This window comes from Centroberyx affinis, unplaced genomic scaffold, assembly GCF_046629955.1.
Source record: "Centroberyx affinis isolate AG114_WGS23_722 - 3 ecotype Tasmania unplaced genomic scaffold, CSIRO-AGI_Caff_v1 ptg000109l_1, whole genome shotgun sequence".
Classification (NCBI taxonomy): Eukaryota; Metazoa; Chordata; class Actinopteri; order Beryciformes; family Berycidae; genus Centroberyx; species Centroberyx affinis.
In genome coordinates, this window is record NW_027278811.1 from 604,483 (window position 1) to 632,226 (window position 27,744).

At 42.4% G+C, this 27,744-nt stretch overlaps 1 protein-coding gene across 1 annotated transcript in view; it reads right to left on the minus strand.

Annotated features, from left to right (window-relative positions):
* The window catches only part of plxdc2b (plexin domain containing 2b), a 77,978-nt gene that overhangs the window by 10,408 nt on the left and 39,826 nt on the right, over window positions 1-27,744 (minus strand). The window contains exons 3-11 of the mRNA XM_071525770.1: window positions 26,947-27,093; window positions 25,058-25,127; window positions 17,995-18,117; window positions 14,846-14,964; window positions 12,641-12,740; window positions 8,111-8,206; window positions 7,815-7,896; window positions 4,232-4,292; window positions 3,720-3,873 (exon numbers count right to left, since the gene is read on the minus strand). Coding sequence (XP_071381871.1) covers window positions 3,720-3,873; window positions 4,232-4,292; window positions 7,815-7,896; window positions 8,111-8,206; window positions 12,641-12,740; window positions 14,846-14,964; window positions 17,995-18,117; window positions 25,058-25,127; window positions 26,947-27,093 — 952 coding nt within the window. The remainder of the gene's footprint in view (window positions 1-3,719; window positions 3,874-4,231; window positions 4,293-7,814; window positions 7,897-8,110; window positions 8,207-12,640; window positions 12,741-14,845; window positions 14,965-17,994; window positions 18,118-25,057; window positions 25,128-26,946; window positions 27,094-27,744) is intronic.

Below are 27,744 nucleotides of genomic sequence, written 5' to 3' on the forward strand. Positions count from 1 at the left end.
AAGCATTTAGGTGATTTTATTGTACAGCGTAGAACCGCTGTCTCCGCACTGCATCTGAACTCATGGATAGTACACAGGAGAGAATTAGCGCTCGAGCAAATCATTATCAGGACTGCAGCTCCTCGGAGGCAGACAAACCAAGTTCATTCTAATGTCAGCAGAGAGAGGGAGGAGACAGACCGAGAAAATTTCCATGTTGGATTTTCTCACACCGCTGAATCCCCCCCCCCAAACACACACACACACAGACACATTTCTCCTCTCTCTCGTTTCCCTTCCCTCGCTCTCTCCTCCAGCTGCACTGTGGGTCAGCAGCACGTGCGCGAGCCGCCCCGCCTGCACCCTCAAAGTGGCCGCCTGAACCTGAACTTTGACCCCTGCAGCTGAAGAGACAGGCGAGAACGGGGGAAACTGATCCGCTGTGCGTGTCAGTCTGTCAGAGGACTTCTCTCTGTCAGCTACACAACAAATACCACAGGGTGACCTCTTGACCTGCTTGATACTGACACACACACACACATGCTCACATACACCAAACACACATTTTATTTCTCTGTTCTCATGTTATAGCCCCCTCACCACACCCTGGTGTGACCTATGGGGCTGCTCGGTGCGTTCTGTCTCACAGCTGGACAATTTTCACACTCCGCCCTGAACTCGCAGCATCCATCCTCATCACAGCGGCCTATCTAGCACACCGACCGCTATGAAGTGTCCACTTTCACTCAACCTCCTCAAGATGATTAATGGGGGTATGATGGAGGAAAGGTCGGCTACTGCATTGAGATAGAGATTAAAGTAAATGCCTTTTCTGCAAAATGAAATAATGAATAGCCCAGGCCTGACAGTAGGAAGCCTCATAGATTCATAAAGAGAAAACGAATGCCATCAACGAGAGAGAGAGAGAGAGAGATGAGAAGGGTGGAATGACACTGCAGATCCTGCAGAGTTGCACTGCAAAAAATGTCCAACATGTCTAACAAGTCATTTAGTCCCATATTCAGTCTTAAAATCTTATTTCAGGAATCTTGTTTCAGGAATTTTCAGTGTCAGTATCTTGAAACAAGGTGGAATAAGGCAAATCACTCCTCTATTATCAAGAAAATGGCACTTGATTAAAGAAATGTATTTTAAAAAAAAAGTTAATTTGCATTGGAAATAAGTGAAATTATCTCACCCCAAGGCAGTTTTGGCAGTTTTTCCCACTTGTTATAAGATAAATAAGATTCTAAGACCCAACACTAGATGCAATGGCTTTTTAAGATGGATATTTTTTGCAGTGCGTGTCGTGAGCCAAAACCTTGGGGATCTGCTTTAGTCATCATAACCACAGATTGGGCCCTGACTATTAAACCACCCAGTGCTTAAGTCACCTTTAAACACCACTGTCTCTGCATTGACCGTCACAGTCAGACGCACTAACCCTAAAACCCTGAAGCAGAATTATTCCCTCCAGTGGCCCTCAACTTCTCCCCATGTATGTTGTCTGCTAAGTGTGTATCCCAGTCATCATATAACATAAGTCAATTAACAGTCAATAGCTGCATGGGAGAAACACTCTACATACAGTGTGTGTGCTTTTAGTGTTGATTACACAGACAGCGTATAATATGATGACACACACACTGACAGGACATTCACTTAAACATATGACTCAAGCAGATGAATCATTTGATGGCTCCCTGCTATCATTTTTATCCAGCGCTACATTGATTCTACTGTACCTTGAGCTCATTAAGATGAATCGGCTGTTTATTTAAATGAACAGCATCGAAAGCCATTAACAGGGAAATGAGCTGAAAATTGGCACAATCAATTCCGCCAACTTGTAACTCTTGCTCCTCCCGAGACAAGAAATAAGAAATGGAGGTAAACAAACTTTAGAGGACACCTTGGACGTTTTGCTATCATCAGCAAAAGAAGCCTGCCTGCTTGTCTCAGAAGGGATTTGCATCAGATAACTTTGAGATTATGCTGAAGTATGGTTTGAGTTAGCCTCCCACTGGGCTGAGGCGAATCATGTGCTCAATGCTCTGTACACTGTGATACCAGAGGAACAGGACCCCCTGGATCTTTGGAGGGAAACCCTGTTAGAGAGAGAGCAGAGGCCAAACACTGTTTCCACACAGCGAGAGAAAAGAGGAGCAACAAAGAACTAAAGATGGAGCAACTGCTAAGATTGACCCAATATTGACTTTTTATGCCAGATCTGGGCCAATTATATTTTTATTTACTAAAGTCAAATATACTCCGTGTCTACAGCAGATATATTCATCTTTGATAAAACATATTTTACCACATATTTTAGCAGATAAAACATAGTTTAACATAGTCTTTCAATGAGCAAGTAGTATTTTCAGTATCTTTGGTTTTGAATATCTGAAATTATTTGAAACATTTTGAATATCTGCTTTATGTTTTGCTATTTTTTCTAGAAAAGGCAATGGCATTGAGAAGAGAAGGGTGTGAAATACATGTACATAAATACATGCAAATATATGCAAAAACAAGGTATTTTAACAACATTCTAAGCTAAAGGTTCTTTACTCCCTATGATTTGTAGTCAAATAACCTTAGAAAGTAGTCAGTTTGAGGAGTATATAGTTATAATTGAATATTCATAAATACCACATGGCATTAAACCCTTTAGAAATCCAATCCAAATCCAAGAAATCCAAATCCAAATTCACTTTTTACTGAGGTGTAGTTACAACTCTAACAATTCCTGCCTTACTCAGGGGAGGAATATAATCAGATCCAGCTGAACAAGTATGTTTCTTCAGTATATTGCCTTTGTGAAAATATGAAAATACAGAGCAAGATTTATGAAAGCTTTCTTTCTGATCATCTGTAAACACTAAAACCAGAATCTAATTTCACTTTGACTGTATTCACCACAGAAGATTCCTCTGTTCTCCAAACAGCCACAGCCTTGGGACCTCACCAGAAAATAAGCCCTCAAATGTAAAATGAAGCTATTAAAAGAAAGAGAATGCAGGTAATACTGAGGAACAGTCCTCAGTAAGCCTCAATATCTGGTTTAAATCTAGCCAATTTCACCGAACTCCAAAATGATTGTAAAGTCACTTCTCATTTACCCAGACAACAGCCAGCGTTCAATCTAATTTCCTATTAAAGATTCATTTTTCAAGAAAGAAAATTGGCTTCATAGTAAAATACTGAAAGTTAATGTCCCAGAATTGAACTCTGAAAAAACTGAAGGTTAAGAAAAGCAATAATAAGAATACTTGTCTAACTTGTGTGCTGAAAATTTAGCATTGGAAAAGGAAGTCTGCTTAAAAAAAAAAAGATTTGTAATCAAAGACTGATGCCAAGCCGGCAGAGCTGAACGAGATGAACACGAGTTTGTGTGGGTATGCATCAATTTAAGACTGAGGAGATTTGTCCCAATTCAATCTGCATTGTTTATAAGTTGGTACAAACACAGCTGCTGTGCCTTGCTTCACCGCCTGCCATCTGGAGTGAATTTTTGTGGCTGAAGAGGAAAGCTTTCTAGATATTCATGCAAACCCAAAAAGAGGAACACCGCGTCTTGTGGATGTTGTAAAGGAGGTACACATCGATCCCAATAAAGAGCGGGTCCAGTAAATGCACTTCATTTAACTTGCTGTCAGAGCGGAGCATCCATCAATACTTCAAAGTATCGCTCTGGGCTCCCTGTATAACGTGTGGCGTGGCCTCGCTCCAATGCGCCGTACCTTCAGTGGGGACGCTGGTGGGGGGGTGGGAGGTGGAGGACGCGTCCCTGCCGGCGGTGGTCTCTCCGCTCCTGGACGTCGTCTTGGCGACAATCGTGGTGGTGAAGGGATAGAGATGTGTGGTGTTGATGATGTCACAGGTTTTGTCCTTTGTCTGTTGGGGTGAAAAATCTGGTTATGCATGTACGCAGTCTTTTCAGAAACAAAATAATGTGTCTGTGTCTGTGTGTGTTTGTGTGTGTTTGTGTGTGTGTGTGTGTGTGTGTGTGTGTTTGTGTGAGGGTACAGGCAGAAGATATAAGTGGGCTCTCCCTGCATACTGCAGAATAGGGCATTCATCATCCTGGCAGTTACACATAATGGCCAGTATACACCAAACACACACACACATATATACACACACATATTCCAGAATTAGCAGGTAAGAGACAGAAATATCTGAAGCAGTGTCAGCAGTTTTCCAGTCATGGCTGAATTCACATCATTAGACGGTCTATCTTTATCACGCTCACCTCATCTGGGCAGCTGTTATCCACCCAGTCCTGCCGATGGCGGTCGAAGCCACTGGAACATCTGAGGACAGATGGAGCGACACAGTCACACACAGGCCAAATCTTCACAGTAATACACTGATAACTAGGGATGGGACGATTTATCGAAATTCAATATATCGCGATACAAAAATGTGACAATACGTATTGTGGGTCAGAAAAATGAATCGCGATATTAGCTCCATTTTATTCTGCTGTAGTGATCACAAATGAGACAGCTTGACCATCATAATTTCACAAGCTCTCCATGGACCCATGGTCATAGGAGTCACAGGCATGATTTGTCGTTTTATATATGCTGCAGGTTGAATAATACCTCAAAGTTTTCTGTTTTGAATCTGCGCAGACTTACAAAGGTCTGCACCTCCCACCTCCCTCCAAGCTCTGGATCCAGGGAGTTCAAGGAGGAGGCGGCTTTGTACAGTTTGAGTAAGTGGGATTTGTGAAAGGGAAGTTCAATGGGTCGAGCCGCTGGGAGTGACGGGAATGTGATGGGTGGGTGGCAGCTGGGGATGGGGTCGGCTGGAGCGAGGGTGGGTGGGTGGGGAAGCGAGGGGGGCTGCTGGGTGGACTCTCCATCATGACCAGAGACTTCTAATAAACTCAAAAAGCCTGCCTGTAATCGGAGGGAGGGGGAGGAGGGGGCAACTACTCATCCTCCATCCTGTTAATGGATCACAATTACAACTCACCCGCTGGTGAACCCACCACCCTCCCATCATTCTGTCTCGCTCTCCTCTGCTCTCTAAAGGGAAAAATAAAGGGGCAAATATCCTGTCTGGGAAGAAAAGTTTGTATGCGTTGCAGTGCTGCCCCCCCCCCACCTCTCCCCAGCGGACAGCTTAGTCTGCTGGTCTGCAAATTATTTGTCAGCGCAGGTGGTAAACGCATAGTAAATCCACTGTGTACAGATCAAAACCATCTTCAACCTATGACTGTCTGTCTCACACTGCAGAAATGCCAGCAATGGAATCCGCGCTTTGTGCTGCTAGGACAATGTGGCCCTATAGTGGAGTCTTACACATCCCCAGCAGGCCCAATTTCTCTAGTGAACATATTGTTATGGTAATGGCTTTATGTGGAGGAGTCCATTTTCATCTTTCTACCTCTCTAATCATCCCATTCCCTTTTTTTTCTCCTGTAAAAAAATTCAGCCTCATCTGTTCAATCAGGCGAGACAGATTCCTCCGGTTAATCCCCCTCTTTTCCCCAGAGAGGGAGGAGTGGGATGCAGAGTGAGACGGTGATATCACTGAGCAGGTCTGGTCTAACCTGTCCCTATGGGAAGCTCTTGTTTTGTTTCTGCTCAATGGCATCCAGCGCAGCCAGTTGCCATCTAACATACTGAGACACAGTGTTCTTAATTAGAAATGGGCTGAGGTGCTTCATTTGAATATAAATGAACCCGTGAGGTAGAATGTTTCTGTTCAGGTTTTTCCCATTCGCGGCAGAGTGGATATATTTCCTTATTGAGTTTCATTCCCAGAGCTGCCGTTTCTCGCTGATGCCTTCTCCAATTCATGGCAGCGATACAATCACTCTTTACAGTGTTTGAATCAATTTGGCGGAGTCATGGCAGGTCAGCCTAATCTAAGAATACTATATGTGAGAATGGCGAGCCAGTGCTCACACCATTTCTTGACACAGCACACGCTTAGAAAGTATGCAACATTAATGATTTTAACATGCCGGGAGTCTAAGACTTATTAAAACTCGATATTCTTCTGCTTTGATCTGTGATTTGACAGTCATTAATTTTCTACAAGCTGCATTTGTGATGTACAACAGATGTGTGTTCTGGGTAAACAAATCCCCGCATTTCCTCCAAACAAATCAACACTCTGCTGCATTGGCAGTAACGGCGCAGTGCTGGTCCATAGGGATGCCTGTCACGCTTTATTAACCCGGCCCAGCACCGCTTGCATACATCATCGGCCACAACAAACTGATGTAGCTTGAAACCTAGCATGGTGATGAAGCACCAAGCTCTCACCTTCCCTGTGCATCGCTATGAGAGAAGTTCATTATGGTCGTCCTCTCAAAATGTCAGCATCTTTCATTAACCCCGGAGCCAACAAGGCCGCCTTGCTTTTTAATTATCGCGTTTAAAGCATGTTTGCCTCTTTCAAAGGAAGCGGTTGAAGGATACAAAGGACAGAGTCAGGCTGAACAGTCAGATATGAACACGGTTAGATATCTAATTAAAATGCATCTTAATTAGATCGCTGCTATTCAGGCATACAGTATCTCTCCACAGCATCCATAAACTGCTGAGAGGAAAAACACTAGTTCACTTTGTTGCACTGCGAATTTGTTTGTCTCTGTCAAAGGCTGGAGAATTTAAGATGCAGAGGAGAGGGAAAGGCTAATCCGCAACTCCATCTAACCCCCCTATTCACAATGGGCGTAGCGCGTGTACTGCACATTTCTCAAATCTGCCATCATTACTCACAGAATAAATGATGAGTCCAAAGAGTGGCAGATTAATAATTGATGCATAAAGCATTCAAAATGCAGAGGCATACAAAAGGGAACGGATGGTGGCTGCCCCGAGGCAAGCTGAGTAAACAATGACAACAACCTCCAAAAAGACATTTTCAGCAGATTGGGGAAAGAAATTTATCAGTACAGTCGGCATCTATCGACTTAACTTGGACTTCCTCAATTTAAATGGATGACAACACACCTCTATTATTTCTTCATAATTCATTTCTCCTCTCCTTAGCTCAAATCTTTCCATCCAACAAAACGTGAAAAAAAACAAACCGTGCACGAACCTACCGCAGTTCACATTTCAGCTGTCAGGAAATACTGGGCAGGAACAATAACATTCTTTAGCAGCTCAAATATTTACTTTTGTTTGAGGTACAGGGAGGCAGGAAAGATGAAGGGGAGAGGCGGGTGCTGGTGGTGACAGAGTAGGTGTGAGCTGAATGAATGTCAGGATTACTGAGCTGCTGCCTAGCAAAAAAGGTAGAACTTTATTCCCCTCTGCTGTTTAGGAGTTATGTTGGCAAACAATGAAAAGAAAGACAGAGAGGGAAAGAGGTGGAGAGAGATGGAGGAAACAACAGGCAGAGGTGTGACCAACTTTGCTCGAGTCAGTCTCCAGTCTTGAGGCACAAGTCTCAAGACAAGTCCCAAGTCTAAATGTAGATTACAAGGAGTCAAATGCAAGTCAAGTCCATGTCATAAATGTCAAGTCTCAAATCTAAATGTAGAACACCAAGTCAAGTCAGAACAAATCAAGATTCCAGACTTTTCAATGCAATATGGTTTTAATAGAATAAAAACTTGGTAAGAGCGTTACAAAGTCAAGTCCCAAGTCACCAAAACCCACGTCAAGTCAAGTCTCAAATATTCTCTTCATGCATCAAATCAAGTCTCAAAAAATTTTAATTGTGACTCAAGTCTGACTCGAGTCCAAGTCATGTGACTCACATCCCCACCTCTGACAACAGGACAAGACTGGGCTAGGGCTGCAGTGAGGGAGGGGCTAAAGGTAAGACTGTTAGAAGAAGAGTGAAGGGAAGTGAAGTCCAACCTGTTGAGTCGATGGCACCAGCTACAGTTGAAGTTGATCGTTGACGAGATGCAAGCGCTACAGCTGGTGAACTGCAGACAGGCTGGAGGGAAGAAAGGTCAGCACAGGTCAGATCCCAGCCGACTCAGTTTATACACTCAATACTCAACATACAGGCTTCATTCAGATGAAAAGGCATTAAAACCTTCTCATGATAAGGAACAGTAAAAAGAGTTGCACAGTGAATGAAGGCTTACTGTGGACAATATTATGACTATTACAATACATTATAAGCTATTACAATACATTCTCCTTACTGGGTAAAGGCATCATCTCCACTGCCGTAGAATTGGTGATTTTAGTCTTAGTCAGTTCCACACGGTGGTACTCATAGATTGTTCTCCGCCTCACATCTAAATTATGAGAAAAAGAGAGAGAGAGAGAGAGAGAGAGGGAGAGGGAGCGAGGGAGGAGTGAGGGAGAAAGAATAAACCATCACAAATCTTCCATCGAGAGATAAAAACTAGGACAAATGGTCCCCGAAGAAAGAGGGAAGAGAGAGGGAGGCAGAATCAGGTCATATGGGATGCTACCACAGCACTTTATTTCTCCCTCTCTTTGTGCCCCAGTGTCAGCCTGCGACTTGGCAAAGGGGCGGGAGCAATTTCCCCCAGGAGCTGATATCAATCAGACCCTGTTGAAAGGCTGCCTTCCCAGTCATCTGTAGCAGCAAGTCCTCAGCCTAGGTGAGATGGAGCGATTGATTAGATACATCAGTGACTCTCATTGCATTCTGGCCTTTATAACTCATAGGGGCCACTGTAAAATGGGCTGCTTGCTTTTGCTGGCCATGCATCTTCCCTTGGCATGGCTGCAGTGGAAATGGAAAAGGGGGGGATGTTGTAAATCCTTTGTTAATATAAAGTCAAAAAGGCTCTCCACGCATAATATATTAAACGTAAAGTTATACCCTTAATGGGATTCTTATTTGACTTTCTGTATGAAGAGAGAAATCTATAGAATAGATCACTGAGATGCACTGCAATGTGCCTCATATGACATTGCTCAATACATGACATTTCCTATAACACTATTATTTGCTTGACCAATGAGCTAGAAAATTGAAATTCAATATACTGGACCATGACTCTGTAACATACTGTATACAGCAAGCAATGACGTTGACTGCTTGCGAGTCCCATTCATCTTACGTTTATTGTTTCCATTTACTGATGCAGATTCAAAGTTACCAGTACTCAAGGTTACTATTTTGCTTGCTTGGATGAGTTTTGGTCTGGGATCTAATTGTTAATCCTTCCTATAGTGTTGTGCTCGTGATGACATGGTGTTTCTTGCCTGCTGACCTGCTTGGTTGGATTAGACACAGGACAACTGATCAAAGCAACAAATGGGAGCCAGCTAGGACTAACCTGAGAATATGATTGCCCTTCCTTTCCCTCCTCTCCTTCCTCTTGCCTCTAGCAATGGGATTATCTGGTGCTTAATGACATGGTGCAGGGGCCAGAGGAGGGTCAGTCACCCAGCCCAAGGCTGTTGCTGTGTGGGGAGGCTCTATAGCCAGGCTGGCCTCTAGTCTGGAGGTGGAAGGAAGCTGCAGATCAGAGCAATTATAGCTCTGTCTCAGCCGCAACATAAACAAGCCCTAATGAGGATTTAGCTACCTTCCACCAATACAAAGGGGGGTTTACAAAAGTGTGTCATCAATTATGCACAAGAGGGTCAATTAGCCCATAATCAAATTAAAGGCACATTCAGGGAACATAATGCACATACACAATCATCATTCTCTAAGCTGAAAAGATGTAATGGAGAAATACTGGTGCTGACAGACTTTCTTTGATGAGGTATGAATATCACAAAACCAGGCAGCCTCTTATTGCTTATTCATCCACCTCAGAGAACTGGATGGAAATCAATGGAAATGTGATGTCAAGACCCAGAGTTAAAAATCAATGGTGAAAAAATACGGCAGCCCAAATCTGGTGGAGGGACAAACACCCAGGCAGGCTCTCATTGCCCTCTCATCAAGCAGCGCTCTGGCTGTTATTACTGCTACACTAAATGTTACAGAAAATGTCACACGACGCTCAATCAGCCACACTAAAGACGGGGAAAACTGTGTCCTTTCACTTCTGTGCCACTCTCTTTCTTAACCGCACAATTCCAGTCATGGCTCTTTGATATCTCCAACATATTAAATCCTTATGTTCTCCTTCACAGAGCTCGGCTCTGCTGGTGATTAGATGAATTAGATGGATTTGCATTTATTGAAGATGTAATTAAAAAAAAACCTAATAACATAAATCAGACTTGGCCTGGTGTAGGCAGGCAAGCAGGCGGGCAAGTTATGAAAAGGGGGGAGGCGATTTGAGCTTGATAAACTCATTTTAAGAATAATGCACTGTGACTGATAATGCATAAGCTGGCCTTAGGAAAGGATATTAAAGCCTGGGTTGTCACATAGGAAGTGCACTACCACCTGACCTTCTAATTAGGTGCCCTGGCCCCAGGACACCCACAAATCTTCTCTGTGCATCTCCTTTTACTGGCTGGGCAGTGGGCCTGCTTTGCCTGGAGATAGCATAAAATGTTTTATTTGAGCTTTTAATCCTAGATGAAGCTAAAGTGGGTTAAAAATGTCCCTTTCTCACTGTGTGCCCTGGCTGGTATGTGGTAATTGGCTGCAGAGACACTTTATTGAGTTGACATGCCTTCTGAACACTAGCGCCTATAGCAGCCACGGCTTTTCTGTCTGTTTTTCCCTGTTAAGGTCAGAGTTTAATATGCTCAGGACGTTAAAACTAAGCACACCAAGAAACTTGACTAACTGGTTTGATACATGACATGGTAATATAGATGTAAAAAATCTGTCAAAACATCTTTCTTCATCAATATGATCCCCTTCAAAATGAGATCTGAAATAGTTCAAGGTGGACTATTTAGGAATAACAAACACATTGTGTCCAGATGCAATAATAAATTTCTCTACAAAAATTCCCCTCAGAGCAGCAACGTTTCCCACCCCAGATTTCTGTATGCTGAGCGCAAGACTGGGAGTGAAACTCGAGGTCACACAGTAATCGATACTGCAGCAGCAGCAGCAGCAGCCATCAACTTGTACCTGCTGGTTGTGGGATCGGAGGCACTGACTGAGGAATGAACTACCTTGGCTTTCTAGTTCTCCACATAAAATGCTGATTCATTCTCTTTCTCAAGGTTAGGCCTTTCCCATCTCAGAAGGCATCTTTTTCTGTCATTTCCTGAATCTTAACATTTCAGGTCAAAAAGGTACAGGGTAAGGTATGGATTGGTTTCGTTTGCAGGGTTCTACCATTTCTGCACCTATCATTCAAAGGAACTGTGTTTGTAGCTGCTGCATCATTTGCTTTATAGACAGAAGCTATGTCATATTGCTCATGGGGCATGTCAAGCCCTTTTGAATGACAGATGCAAGATGCAAATACTGCCCTTTCCCTTCAGACATGGACATGAACGTATGCACTTTGCAAATATCACATTGTCTATGCACAGAAAAAACACAAGGCCCTCTTTGTTTCGGCTGTTGCAAGAGTTCAGGTTTTGTTTACAGTGACTGCAGGAAGTCTTAGCAATAACCAGGAAATTTTCTTTTCAATTTTCTGTTTCAAATATTCACTATCATCTGTATTCAATATAATATACGCAGATGAAAGCAAGACAATGACTGTTTTAGCTTTTTGTTTGCTTCTGAAGGAGTCCTGTGTGGGTTGTTTTGGCTCTAACCCAAAGTGGATTGAGGTATATTCAGCAGTCAGGTTTCTTGGGAAGCAGAATCAGCACAGCGGTCATTTGAGGTGGACTATCAGAACAGAAAAAGGGTCCAAGGGGTAGGAGGAGAAAACACAGCCCTCTCTGAGTCATCTTTCAAGTTCAACTCTAAAACCAAGTCTCAATCTGCCTCCATCCAGGACTTCATCGCTCCCTAACCAAGCAGCCGGAGACACTGGCTTCGTCATGCTGAGTCAGAGGCATCAAAGACAGCTTGATTTATAAAGAATAAGAGTTCACAGATTCATGATGCAGAACTCTAAATGCCAACTGCAGCCTTTGTGCAGAGATTCTGCACAAAAAGCTTTCAGACAAATCAGAAAACAATGTCCAATTCAGAAACTCCTGCCCCTCTAGGGAACCGGGGATTTGGAGGGTTGAATTACTCTAAAACCAAACTTACAAATATCATTCTCACCACATATTTCATCATAACAATCGCTTCACCATCCCACTCAACATAAAGACGGCAACTGAAGGAGGAAAAAAGCACTTCTGATGCTGAATAACAGTTATAAGATATTAAGTGTGATAAATAGATGCTATCCAAGTTTCACACAAGCAATCAACACACAGTTTAAATTACTGAATAAATCATGTTTGACAACTCATTATTGTGGCAGACTTTAAATAAAGAGCCCCGGAGAGAGAGTCTGACTGTGGATGAAAAGGCTTGAAGTTTCGCCCCTTTGCTCTGGGTTATTTTAACTTTAATAGGCCTAAATTGGAGGAACTCAAAAGCAAAAGCAAGAGGCAGATCTGGAGCTGCGCCCACAGCTGTACCCACCACTGTGAGAGGTGGAACAGAGTTGTGTTGGGTTGGAGAAGAGGTGGCGACAGCTGGAGCTGAAGCAAAACAGACAAGGCTGAACCCTGGATCTCTGGCTACGAGACCCGGCTTAAAGGGTAAACAAAAAGACTATGATACAAAACAATCAGAGCGATTTGGGTGGCTCAAAAACCCCACTATAAAAGAATTAAAGCAGATTGTGAGACAGAATGGTGTGTTTGAGACTCACTGGGTATCTGTTGGATCCGGTGGACCACCACAAAGGCATCAGACAGGCCCACCTTGACTGGGTGATTGACGGAGCTGATCTGTGACACTTCAACGGGGATCTGAAATAGAAGCAGGGAAAATCAATTACCAGGACCAGGCCGGTCTGTCTGGAGTGGCTGGAGAATAGGAGCAGGCCGCACTGGTCTGACAGCACTGACAATTCAACCAAGTTATTACTATTCCCATAGGAAGGGGTTAAGGGATTTAACGTATGATGCAACCTCAATCAGCATGTCGCTATCTACGGTTCACTGAATGAGAATTTTAAATGGTTGCTGCTGTTGGGTCACACACACAAGGAGAGACACACATACACACATATACACATACTTGTATGCATGTGAACAGCATGAACACAAAAAAACACAGATAGGTGAATAGATAGGGTGATGGATAGGCGGACTAACGGATGGATGCACACACACACACACACACACACACACACACACACACACACACACACAGACACACACACACACACACACACACACATGCACGCACACAAGTGAATGCACTTGCAGGAGACTGAGGATGAAATACTAAATGCACAAAAACATTGTGAGAAATGATAGATCAAAACAAAACAGAGGCTAACATTAAGAGTCAGGCATGTACACACACACACACACACACACACACACACACACACACAGGGAGGACGAGACAGTAAATGCACAACAACTTTGTGAGGATTGACTCATCTCAGAGAAAATAGACCAAAACAGAGGCTCAAATGAATGTGAGTCGAATCTGAGGCAGACAAACCAAACCAGCTTGTGGAGAGACTGAGAAGCCCTGGCATTCATAGACTATCCAAGTTAAGGCAGCTTTGAAGTTGATGTACTGTTTTTTTTTTTTACATGATATTTGCAGGAGAGGAGAGAGAAGAGTTAAGCTACAGAGAAGTACGCAGTGATTGGGCTGAAAACTTGAAAGGAAAGATGAGATGGCGGATCAGCTCAACTCTACTTAACAAGGCTTGCAGTCAGCGAGGTTCATGTAATGAATCCAATTACACATAATGGTCAGGTTGTTTTTTTCAGAACAATAATAGAGAGTGTCATGAAATATTTATTAGCGGCAAACTCTGGCAGCTTTTGAACCAGCTCTTCTAATAACACAGGAAAATATATTATAAAAGGGCATCCAGTCATAAAAGAAACTGGGCTGAAAATAATGACCATTACAATTATGATACATGATGATTCGGTGATTGCAATTTCACACTCTTAGAATAATCTCTGTGCCAAATTATTCTTCATGCCTGGCTCCTTTTCGTCTATTCAATTTAGTTTGTTTTTCCACGCTTTTTTGAAATTTTAATAGATACCATCATGACATCTAATACACATAATCTCTCTCATATGCACAGATGTTGCAATGATTCAAAACCTGCGACATAATTTAATATATTGCTACAACCAAATCATGCATATGGAAACAGTATGAGGACATTAAGTAATATTTTCTTAGGCAGCGCCCATCATGAAACTCATTATTTTGTCAGTCATGGTGGCGTCACATTAAGATGCCCAGAGTGAAAACAGAGGCTCACGAACACGGAGCTTTACTTTCTCGACTCCAGTGAAGGACGGGGGCAAATGACTGCACTAAGTGTTGGAAGTGACTGAGACATTTAGAAAGACAGCAAGAGGAGTTAGAGAGACTTGGAATGAGAAAGAGCGATTAAGTTGAAAGGAGAGAGGGGCAGCAAGTTAGAAATGTATTGACTGAGCAAATGACTGAGATTGAAGAGGAAACAGGGAAGCATACGCTACCAGTCAAAAGTTTGGACGCATTTTTCTTTATTTTTACTATTTTTCACATTTTAGAATAATAGTAAAGACATCAAAACTATGAAATAACACAAATGGAACAAATCAAAACTATCTTATATTCTAGATTATTTAAAGTAGCCGCCCTTTGCCTTGATGGAAAGGCAAAGGCTTTGGAAAGAAATTCATACATAGGCATCAACTTCACTATTTATATTTGTCTAAGAAACAAATTTCAAGCATTTAAGCATAAGCCTTTAGATCAAAATGGCTTCAAGATAATGAAAAACATAATACAGTCAATCAGGTGTGTCCAAACGTTTGACTGGTAGTGTATAGAAGATGAAGAAAAAAAAAACGGTGAATGAAATGATTGAATGAGCTCTGACCTCTTTGTATGCGAAGACGATCCTGCCGTCGTTGTGCAGTGTGGCCTGGAAGGTGAAGCTGCCCAGGTTGTAGTTGTCCTGCAGGTGGACGTGGTCCCACTGCACCACCAGAGCCGTACCTAGAGGAACCACAAGCAGAACCACAATGAAACACATACAGCCACTTATTATCACACAGAACCACACAGACTAGCTGTGCTTTAGGGCAAAGCTAATGGGGATCCTAACAAATAAACAAATAAACATTAACCACAGAGGATACACAGAATCACCTGAATTAAAGCATAATACCGGTGTCTTTTAGACTTGTGGCCCATTTACTTCTGTTTACATCTAGTTTTCATTTGCTCCAATCATTTTGCAACACATGCAGTAGCTAATTAAATTATATTAGATTCAACATTTACTTGTTTTTCATTTTTAAAATACAAACATCACAGTAGTTTAAAATTAACTGCTAACTCCCGGCTAACAAAAATGTTGCAAATAAGAAGACATGGCTGTGACTATAAAGTTAGTAAGGCAACATGTTTTCGAGAGATTATTTCCTGGCAAAGACTTCCATTTCTTCCTGTGGGTGTCAGGTAATTGACAGGAGGAAGAGCGCGATGCAGTGTGCGCACTGATACGAAAACACTCGGGCACAATGAAATAGCAATAAAACTGAAACTTTGACAACCAAATATAGGCTTCATGTTTACTGTAATGGATTATCCAGCTTGGGCAATTTTCACATCTGTGGAAGTTGTTTTTCGTACTGTACAAGAATGAATGGCAGCAAACGGTTTCTTCGGAAGGGAGGAAAACGAGCCCTGATATCAACTATGCTGACTGTGGAATAATGTAAAGGAGGACGACTGGCACAAACTTTAAAAAAATACCGGTTTATCCTTTAAACCACAAGAAACCACACATTTGGAATCCAACATGACCACACAGAGTCATCATTAGTGTAGTCTTATCAACGTTTGGGGACGTGCCAGCTCAGAACCAGACTCACACGGCATCCAGCTTTACCTCCCAGACAGCGGGCCTCACATTACTCTTAAAGCTGTTTTGATTTAGTGTGGACTTTGGAGAGCCTATCGACGTGAAAGCCATTCCCCCTCCCAGCTAGTCATTTGGCCGGGCACCAGGGCAATAAAGGTTTGTTAACACAACTAATCAATTTTTCCGTCACACAGCCGGAGCGCCTCCCCATCCAAAGTAAAGACAAGATTTAGCTGCTCTGCCGACAGCTCAAAGCGCACAGGCGTCTACTGCCACAGGAAACCCCATAATAATTCACATCTGGCAGGCAAAGGGCCGCTGGCACTGGCTGTAGATGTTGCATGGCCCGGGCGAAAGGACAGATTCAGAGCCATGGCAGTCAGGACCTGGTCTGTCACTGATACTTAATGCCATGTGACTAATATTATCTGGGGAGATGGCACAAATATAACTAGTCTGGGGCCAGGCTACAGTTACAGTAATCTGCTCAGATTACTTCATTATCAAAATAGAGTGGCCAATAAAGGCACTTTGCAACTGTAGCGTGAAGGGCAGCAAATATGCAGCCACTCTATTTCGAGTGTTTAGATGGAGAGTAAGGAAAAGAGAAGGATTGGTGTAATGCATTAAGGAAGAGAGTTAGGAGGGAAGCAGGGAAGATAAAACAGAGGGGACAGAGTGCTAAATGGCTACTACTTCATGGTGCTGTGTGCTTAGTCAGTCAGCACTATAAGTTAGGCCAAATTTAAGTCCTGTGCCTATTTTAAATGCATTGCGTTCAGGAGGGGAGGCTGCCATGCTATCTGGGGCTTCCTGGCTAAAAATACAGAGTGGGTGAGGAGGAGTGCACACAGTACACACTGGCCTTGTTTCTGATTCCCCTAAACGGCTTACATGCTGTATGAAGTGAAAACAAAACAAATCCAGCTCTTTCCCACCAGCCCACCCTATAGGAACAAGTGATTTTTTGTCAAGACAGGACTTCAGCAGTGTTTTTTTAGATGCAAAATTAATCTATTAATAAAATCAGAAATGTCTCTCTGGTGAAATGAATCTATGTCACAGCAGTGTTCTTTAGTTGTGATAAAAACTCTGAGTGTTAAAGATGTTATGCAGCCCCTTTAAGTGGCATTTTTACCATGGCGCTGTCGCCATGGTGCCATGAGCTTCGACAGTCAAACTGACGTCAGCCGGATCAGGTGTGAGACACTTCACTCTATAATTATGCGCTTTCAAACCTTGTGATGGTTAACAGCGCAGCGTCATGTCTATTCTTTATTTAGCAGTTTCTAATTAAGGAAGTAAAAGTTCCATTGTTGTGAAAATTAAATTTGAAAGATGAATCTTCACACAGTAGCTGTAAATTTTCACACAACTCCTATAATCCTATTTGCACATTCAGAACAAATGCCATGGGATTGTTCAATATCTGTACTTTCTGTAATTTTTAGTCGGTACTGAGTCTCACAACAGACCATACAGCGCTTATACTGCATTGGCAGTTCCATTGACTGATGGACAGTGTGGCGAGGAGCAGGCCGGCCGAGCATCGATCGGCTGCCAGTATGGGTAAAATCTGATGAGCTCCACTGCAGAAGGTCACACAGTTGGTCAGTCACTGTGCTGCAGAGGGATTAGACAGCGGTGACTGGTGTGATGGATAACCACACATCACAGATGGCTCAGGAGAGGTATGGGACGGGTTTTCATCAAGGAGAGTGAAGAAGAACATCAATTTAGTTTGAGGAGAGTAAGAGGAACTCAGGGGAACGTTAAGGAGCTTATGGAGGGTTTCATTCCAAAATGCTGTGTATTGGTTTTGGATTTATCAGTCATTATTTCAAAAGTATTTTCAAAATGATTCTATAATCCAAAACATAACTATTTTGTAAGCAAAAGTCTGAAGATGATTCATAACTTGAAAAATAAGCTATAATGTGCTTTAATTTCAAGACAAAAATCATTTTGAGTAAATTGATGTCAAACTTTCAAATGCAGGAAGTGGAAATTGGAAAAAGAGGAAATTCTGAAGTGAAACTCTCCATATATGAATTCAGTTAATCAGCAGATGATTTGAAGCCAAACTCAGCCGTACACATGTGTAGAAATAAGTTAGGAGGAACCATATGAACACAATATTAGGGGTATGCTGCTGTTACCATTATCAAAGTAGATGACCGTGGAGTTTCTGGAGACACTTGGGTCAAAGTTGGCCATTAGGGGAGCGATGTACTGTGTAGCTGTTAGCATCCGGTGGACCACATCACCCGTATAGATGAAGCCTGAGGGAGAAAAGGAGAAAACACACGGCATGTAACTCTATGTACATCAAGTACTGCAAAGGTCTGTGCTATGGTGTAATCTAAAGGAAAAATCCACTCTTGGATACTCCTACACTGTTAGATATGATCAATATGTGATGTTCCAGGAGTTATTTTGTCTTGAAGTGGTGTAATTTACTTTCTGGTCTATTGAGGCTGCTGTCAGTGGAGAAACTGATCTCTCTGCCTCTTCTATGCTGGATGTCATCTATATTTGGGCAATTATCAATTGGAATAAGAAAAATACACCACCAAAAAACAAAATGGGCCCAGATATGCAAGGTACATCACCAATAACTGTTAACACGGGTCAAATGTTTAAGGGTGGATTTTTCCTTTAAGGACTCATTAAACACCCATAAACCTTCCTTCCCTCCCGTCATTCCTTTCTTCTCCCCTTGCTTCCTCTCTGTCTAGCTGTTACCCCGTATCTTGTAAGAAGAGAATATCAGGTCTGCCCCAGGTCCAATGTTGAAAGCTGCTCATTAACCCGCACCAATCATCTCTCTCTCTCTCTCTGTCTCTGGCCCAGCACCACAGGCTGCTTCCCTGCTTCAGCCAGCAATGCTGATAAATTAGCTTATTCTGTTCCATAAAAACAGAAGAGCAAATCTTCAAAGGATATGCTGAGTGTGCAGTCACTTATATATGATCTTGGGGTCTATGTCATGAGGCTGTGGGACTCTTCCTATTGCTCTCCCTGTCAAACTCACACACTCTACTGGTGTCCACTCTTTCTCCCCCTGTGTTTGTGTGTGTTTGTGTTTTCATTTGACCTCATCAATCATGGATGCTAACAAAAGAGAGTATGACAACAAAAAGACATTATGTTAACTTGGCTATTTATATGTCCCTTCAGCAAAGCACCAATAGATCTATCTGCTGAGAGAGACACGCTCAATCAACACAAACTAGAGCTGCATCATTTAGCAGCCTGTACGTGTTGTTATTAATGGACTCCAGAAAAGGAGAAAAACGCCCACTATTCATCACAAGGGAACGCTCTTTGCATAAAAATGTACACTGATGACAACAGAAACAAACAGCATCTTAATTTCCCCACTGACAACAAAGAGTAGCAGAGTCAGCTGTTATCTGAAGATTCATCCCACTCTGAGTTGCAAAAATATCCCTCTTAACAATAATAAATAATAACTTTATATGTATAGCACCTTTTAACAAGACTGTTTACAAAGTGTATCACAGAATAGAAAGGCATAAAAACAAAGAAATGAAAGGAGTAAAACAATAAAAACAATAGTAAAAAGGACAACAAAGAATACAATTTAAATACACAGGAGTAAAAGAAAAAAACACTAAATACATGTAAACCAATTTACCACCACCTAATTAAAAGCAATGGTAAAAAGATGTGTTTTAAGATGCTTCTTGAAAGTGCTGAGTGTATCAGTGGCTCTTAACTTATCTGGGAGGGAGTTCCACAGTGTAGGTCCAAGGTAGCAAATGCTGACTCACCACTCTTAAGTCTAATTTTAGGGATGGTCAGCATACTGCTATTGGATGATCTAAGTGAACTACATGGTACAAGTCATTTATTCTGAGTCTTAAAATCATGTTTGTCTTTGAACAGATGTGAGATCAAGGTGAGATCATTTCACTTATATGACATCACTCCAATGCAAATCAACTTGTTTGAAGAATTTTCTTGAATAAAGTAACAAAATCATGAAGTGGACTGATCTGTCGTTTTTCAACTGCTTTTCAATTGCCACTTGTTTCAAAACATTGTTTTAAAACATTATTAAACATAGGAATTGGAAACAGGTGAAATTATTGCAACCCACTAGCATAATTTTTCTATTGCTTTAAGGACACAAAAAAAACCCCAATAATAAATTGGTATAGATTGAGGAAAATCTTGATATTATTGGTTGGGATCTTCATGTATGCCTATTGGTAGATCCACCACAAATATGGCGTTTTCCAGGAAGGAAAAGTAGGGAGGTATTGATATAAAAATATGAGAAAATTACGTTTTGTAAATCTTTTGCCACATATTGTTAAATTGCCATATATTAGGACATGGACAATGTGGAAAAGTCATTTTTCACCTCATTTGGTCTATAAGATTAAAATTTTTTGTGTACTGTATATCATATTACACTAAAACCATCAATCAACACAAAGTAAGGAAATCATTCTCTAGCTAACTGATCATTCTGCTCACAAGGACATTCAAGAGAAATTTATAAAATGACCGCCTGAGGGTTACGTGTGAAAAACTTTGCTGAGCAAAACGAAAAAAAAGCGAATTTTGGGGAAAGGTCTCACTGAGCCCGAGCCAATGAACTCTCATTTCCTGTCACCATATGTCTTCACATACAGTAGAACGGCAATAAAAACACATCTATCACATTGGAGGCCAGGAGCAGAGCATGTGGAGAATCAATCTCGCCTTTAAAGACCTCACTGCTCAGAATTACCTCTATATCGAACACTGTCAGCACACATACAGAGAGGAGGAGGGGCAGGAGGAGGGAGGAGGAGGGGAGACTCGACTTTATCTAGTTTGTTTCTCGACTGTAGAGCACTCTACCTGGAGGAAGGGTGAACAAGATAAGGGGTATGGTCCTGTATGGCTCAATGGGTTGAGCTGCCAGCATTAGGCTTCGTTTTATTCCCGCCGGGGCAGCCTGTACTAAAAATGTACGCACTCACGGCGCTTCCAGTACACACACACAGCACAGTTGATAAAAGCATCTACCTAAAGCCATATGTTATGTTATGGCATATGGATGTGAAGAAGATGGAAAAATAAGTCCATCTTAACAAGTCATTTACTCTCATAGTCTCGCCTTCAAATCTTATTTTTCTTAAACCAAGAGGAAAATTCTGCCAATGAGGTGAAGATACCTCCACTTGTTTCCAATGCAGTTTCCCTTCTTTCAGGAAATTTCTACAAATGAAAGTCAGAATACGGCAGATCACTGCACTACTATCAAGAAAATGACACTTGATTCTACAAAATTCTTGAAACAAATTGATTTGCATTGGAAACAAGTGAAATGATTTAACCCCATTGGCAGATTTTTTCACTCATTTTAAGAAAATTACGATGTATGGACTCAATAATCGACTAAGATTTAGATTTTTTTGCAGTGAAGGAGAGGAGAAAGAGAGGGAGAGTCTACCTGGCTAAAGGCAGAATCAAGGTAAACCTACTCTAACTGCAAAGAGCAAGATGAGACAGGGGGTTGTAGACTGAAGCACTGGTGGTGCTGGTGGTGCAGCTGCAGCACGTGTGTGCGGTGCCGCGTCAGCCCTTCCTCATCTTTTATCTGATCCTCGCTGGCACACAGGGGGTTCGACACAAATGACTTCCTCTGAATCAGTCGCCGCATTCCATCTCATCTCATGTTTACCCAACATTGGTTCAAGCACGTTTTTTTATCTCTCTCACTCTTTCTCTCGGCTACGCCTTGTTTTGCCCACTTCGCTATTTTCCCTTTCCCTTTCAATCTCAGAAAAAGCATAAAGAAAAGACCTAACCAAATACACACACACACACACACAAAATGCTCTACAGGCCTAGGGTTTTTATTTCTGTCTCTGCATTCTCCATAGTGCTTTTCCAGCAATCTCTTGCAAACACAATACAACTTATCTGACAGTCTAAAGAAAATCGGACAGCCTCTCAATACACTAAAGAGTGGAGAGCCATGGGGCACTCAATAGAGAGCCATTTCATTCATTATGGCCATCACTTACAGCAGAGGGAAACCGGACAGAAGAGCGGGGAGGGATTCAGGGGGGAAACAATAGATGCAGAAGGAGAGAAGAGAAAAGGGAGTGAGAGGAGATAAAATAATGGAGAGGAGTTTTGGGGGGGGGGTGTCTGGTTTAAGGAGGCGGGATGGAGAGAGAGCTTAAAAGGGCTGATGGCTGGGAGGGATAAAAGACAGATAATTCTTTCCTTGACAAAGTGTGTTTATGTGTGCCGCTATCCAAAAGTGCCGGGCTGTGTATATCCAAGGAAAACATGAGCGGGAATTAGCAGTCGCATTGGACTAAAGCTTCATTTTATTGGACATTGTGTTTAGACAAGTTCTTTGTTCCTTCATACTGAGCTGTGTTTAATTTACTGGAGATTTTCTAGTTTATCAGTTGTTCCTGTGGCCGGGAAACAGCCAGGACTAGATCGCATGCACACTCACACTCACTATTTTGCGCTCTGTCTTTAAAGTACATTTTCATATAAATTAAATGTTTTGCTTTGCTCTATCGCTGACTGATACAAAACAACAGTGATTCAACCTATACCCAGTTCATGAAAGCTTTTACATTTGGCAGGTAGGCACAGGAAGTGATGCGTTTCACGTTTTCGGTTTGTTTGGAATAAACAGAAGAAGAACTGGGTAGTTAGCATGAGCAGCGATAGCCACCATGGCTGAACAGACAACGAAAAGACCGCCACCTACAGAAACTCAAACTTCATCAAGAGGAAAGGAAAAAGACGTCACAGTACTAGACACACTGTTTGATTGACAGGTGATTTCTGGGGGATTGCAGTGCAGAAACACCAGAGCAATGAGCGCTGAGCAACAAAGATGTCGCCAAAATTAAAAAAAAAAAAGGATGTTGCAGATTTCTCGCATTCACTCACCTCACTTACACTCTCTTACATCTTACATCTTACACTTACATCTCTCTCTCTTTCTTTGTCTCTCTTTCATAAACGCCTCTCCCTCTGTCTCACACGTTATGCACTTGGTCAGCTCCTGGTATATTTGGTACCTTAGATTCATTTACATATCAATTCTTGGGGTTGCAAATCAATTGTACCACAATATCAAGACTTTAATTTGATATAAATGTTCATTTTCAATTCAGTTTTCTTTGTTATTCAAATCATTCTGGAGACCTCCAAGAAATGTTGAATAAATGATTTGTAAAATGATCTTCAAAAGCATGTGTGTGTGTTTTGTGTGTGTGTGTTTTGTGCGTGTGTGTGTGTGTTCTGGGGTAAAGGGGCTTTGACAGGGGGCCAGTGGGAGGTTTGACAGCTGGCCCAGTAAACAGCATCCCACAGCTGGGTCTCTCCACACAGCTGGGGGTGGTCAGAGCACGTATCACTTTTCACCACTGACATCCCCAAACTCTACTTCATAAGTCACACACACACACTCCTCAACACTCCCTCGATTAACCACAAACAGCTTGCCATCTTGCTACAAGGCCTATCGTGTTATTGAATCATCACTTGGTTCAGGTCTTTGATTGTGGACTTCTAACATGGATGCAAGCCGCCATCTTGCTGCCTGACGCTGTTGGTGTGTTTGATCACTGGCTGCTGGCGCTGTCTCGGTGTCTCTGAGCTTCACATGTGCTGCACAGCTCTTTTGTCATATGAGGACTCAGGTAAGACAGTATCTTCTCCTTCCAGAGTTCCAGGGTGGGTAGCAAAAAAGGAAAATATTCGCCAGAGTGAAAACAGTGACTTGCTGACAGCTGTGAAAAGCTGCGGGAAAGACGGGGACAATGGGGAGAGGAGGATGAGCCGACTGATAGGCCCGGAAATGGAGGAATATGAGGAGGGCGTCGCAGAGACAAAGCTCTGGAGGCCTGCGAATGACAGATAGCTGCCTCTTCCTCCTCAGTTTACCCTCTCCTCCCTGGCCTCATCCCTCCATCTCTGTCTGGAGGAATGCAAATTCTCGTTATCTCCTCGGCGCTAGCTGCAAGCAGCCTGTGAGCCAATTCATCCCTCCTCGCTAGCATCCAGCCCGCTCCGCGCTAAAGCAAACATAGCCAAGACAACCACCGAGCTAGCTCTCACGCACCATGTACATGGCCGCCGATCAGGAATCAAGTGGGAAAATTACACATTGTGATGATAATGATGATAAGAGACGCAGCGGTTTATTTCTTTATTATTACAGTGGCAGTCAAACACAGCCCAGCATCGCTGAAATAGTTGGGTAAGAGTTGGGCTTTAGTCTTTGATGTGATAATAGCCGGTTGGGGTGTTGTGGTATTGCCGTCAAGACTCAAGTGGAAAATTGCCTCGCACACTCTAGCAAACACGTCTGCTTTGTCACGTGTCTAACCCACACATACGTGCCCATATCACAGAGAGAGAGAGAGAGAGAGAGAGAGAGGGAGAGAGAGAGAGAGAGAGAGAGAGAGAGAGAGAGAGAGAGAGAGAGAGAGCGAGAGGATCACAGTGTGTCAGGATTTCTAAGTGCCTCATCATTCTTCTTATATCCCCCCTCCTCTTCCATGTCTCTATCAGGGTGTACTAGGGCGCTTGGCAGGGACACACTTGTTTCCAGTCCAAACCCATACAGGTCTGGCTTCTCTTCCAGTAAGCTCTGGTGTGGAACTGGTGCTGCTGAGTGCTGGGAGTGGTTTGGGTTTTTTTTTTTCCCTCAGTCTAGCAGACTATCCTGCAGAGGTGAGAGCAGTAAATGGGCTTGTACCAGGCTGACTGCCTAGCCAGTAGAGCTGAGTGTTGTTGGTGGTTTTGTACTGTGGTTTGTGCCAGACGAGGCTTTTCAAAACCTCTCAGTCGGTTCTTTTGGCTTGGTCGGGAATTTCACAGCAAAAATGGCTAGATAAATAACTTGTTGTTTGGCCCTTTGTTATATTCAGGAGCAAGAGCTCTATGTAGCTATATGTCACACACACACACACATACACACAGGTACACTAAGGATCAAACACACACACAGACATAGACACACACGCACACACATGCACTTTTTTATTCTCCACTGCATAAATGCCTCTGTACTCATTTTACAAACCTTATTACATCCCCCCCTAAACCCTGTAGCAATAAAAACGGTCTGTGTACAGTCTAATATGCCAAGTATATTTCCAATAATAACACTAATAGCTACTATGGAGAGAATAGAGTCCAAGAAGAGTGTTCACTTACCACCGGTCGCCACAGTGATTTCACGCAGGAAATGTCCATAAAAAGGGAAATCGAAGGATAGATTTACTCTCTGTGAGGGGAAAAACAGACAGATGACCCTGGTCAGAAAGACAGAGGTAAGAGAAGTCTGAGAAAAGTCTAAAAGTCTAAAAAACAACTGGGCTTCTCGACAGAGGAAAAATGTGGAAAGTAAACCCGGAGGCGCCCTGTGGTATACCTGTTCTGCTCCTTAGGGCATTTCAGAAATGTCTGCGAGATGAATCTTAGAAATAAAATATAAATCCTGGGAAGACTGTCAAGGTTCTAAAAAATTAAAAACATAATTTATGACCTGTATCACATTTCAGCATTGGTCAAGTCTGAGAAATAATATTCGCTCCTAGGAACTGTCTACTTTTCAGGAAAATATTCATATGTCTTCATGAAAACATGAAAGGTTAAATTTGTTTTTTAATTAATGAGTATAGTGGGACCAAATTCAATGAATGCCCAAACATTATGGCACACATTCCACTCTTGGAGAGTATATTTTTCCTTATGTACCAGCAACCTCCTTAAACTGTTGTATGGAGCAACAACAGCACTTCTTTAGGCCACGACAAGCAAATGGAGATATTATCTACAAGATGAATGGGAATTAACACAGATAGCATAAAGGGCTTTAAGAAACACAAGTATCATAAAAAATACTCTGGGTCATAATAAACAGCAACTTGCTCATCTACATTACCTCAAAACATGGTCTCTGTGTCATTTATATTACCCACATGGGAACATGCTACCCTCACATAACACCACCACAAAATGTTATGAAGACGAGAGCGAAAATAAGTCCACAGTAAACATGCAGCTACGGTACATGATCCTGGATTATACCAGGGGGAGTAATCCTGTGGCAGACCACACTCAATTACCAGGACAAAATAGCCAATCTACAGCTTAACTTCTCTGCGGTGTTGTGATGAAGTTGACCTCTGCGGCGTGTTTTGTTTTACGATCCTATTGGCTGATAGTTTTCAGTGTCCAGGCCAACACGCTGGCATGCAACAGTGCCAGAAAGGAACATGGAAGCGCTCTCCATTCTTGTTCCAGTACTCACAGTTTTACAGTTTTTCAAGACTAAATTACCATCATATTAAACTCTGTTTGTCCCAAATGTTAGTTTGCTGACACAGTGGCTGAATGTGATTCAGCACAGCTGGTTTGCACTTCAATCTTACGATCAAATTATCCAAGCCCAATCTCTTTTTTTCATATCTCCCTTTGGCTCTCTGTTGCTTGACTGGCCATTGAATTGAGAGAGAAAGGGGGGCAGAGGAGGGGACACATTCACATCCAACTTATTGATTTTCCAGACAGAGCCAAAGTCTAAGAAAACTCCCACTTCCCTCTTATACCATTTAGAAGAAAAGCCTTGCCTTTTAGCCAGACCCTTCTCTGGCTGAAAAAAAAGAATAGCTTGCCTCACTTTGTATGGTTCAATCCATCATTACATGACTGAAGGTAGAGGAGCAGAATGCACAATGTGGAACTCCATTCTATCTCTTTACCAGCCTTTATTCGCCCTGGGTGCTTTTTTTCAAAGTGGCCTCTCTGACTGCCCTGCTGCCATCCCACTCCCTCTCCCCAGTCACTCCAATGCAGCCTTGTGTGACCTCATCAGTATGCGCCTCACATGGGTCACCTGCTTGTGCAGAGGCAGAGGGAGGGGAGCTTTTAAACCTGCAGCCCCTACACTGCAGAGAAGCATTTAAGCAGTTTATCAAAATTTGCCAGGACACCAAGTCCAAACCGAAGAACCATCCTAAATGCCCGAAACATGTAGTCTCCTCTCACACAGCAATCGGCAGCCTAGCTATGCATGTCACATGTTGAGTGTGTTGTCTTACCGCAGCTTGTCTGTGTGTGTTGGACAGAATCCCATGGATCTTCACCTTTCCCTTGTCCATCTGGTCGATATTTACCCACAAGTCCTTACTCATTGGGTCTGCAGGTCCGTATGTCTTTGATGTGTAGTAGTTGTGATCTGTATCCTCCTGTTGGACGACAAAACAAAATGTATCCTGTGAGCGAGTTTGCATTGAAGTCAGGTTTATATTGGGCTCAGTGTAAGCCTTATAGGGAAGAATAGGGACTTAATTTAGATAGATGAAATACAACTTTAGAGAGAGAGGGAGAGGATATCACAATGCTGCTTTATGTGAATTATTCTGATGGAGCCTGTGCTCTTAGATACATACAGAATATAAACCCATCTTTATGAGGAGACATGCTGCAGCAGAACAGAAACATCTTTCATCTTTCACTGTACCGCTCAGCTGCTATGAGCCAAAATCTAATTCCAAGCTTCCTAATATACTATAACTTGCAATTTCTAAAACCAATTGGAACCTCTACAAACTGAAAACTCATATGCGCCAACTCAATAATGTTGGAATATTTTAATTTTGCTGTGGAACAAATTACCTATTACATTGGACTATCAGATGATACAATGATTTCCATTTTGTGTGTGTGTCTGTTTGTGTGTGTGTGTGTGTGTGTGTGTGTGTGTGTGCGTGCGTGCAGGCGCGCGTGTGTGTGCTCTGTGCCCCTTCATTCAACTCTTATGTTTTTCATTAGGGCACAATCAGCACATGAAGTGGTTGTAATGGCTACTCATCAAATTAAGAAACCAAGGAGCCAAT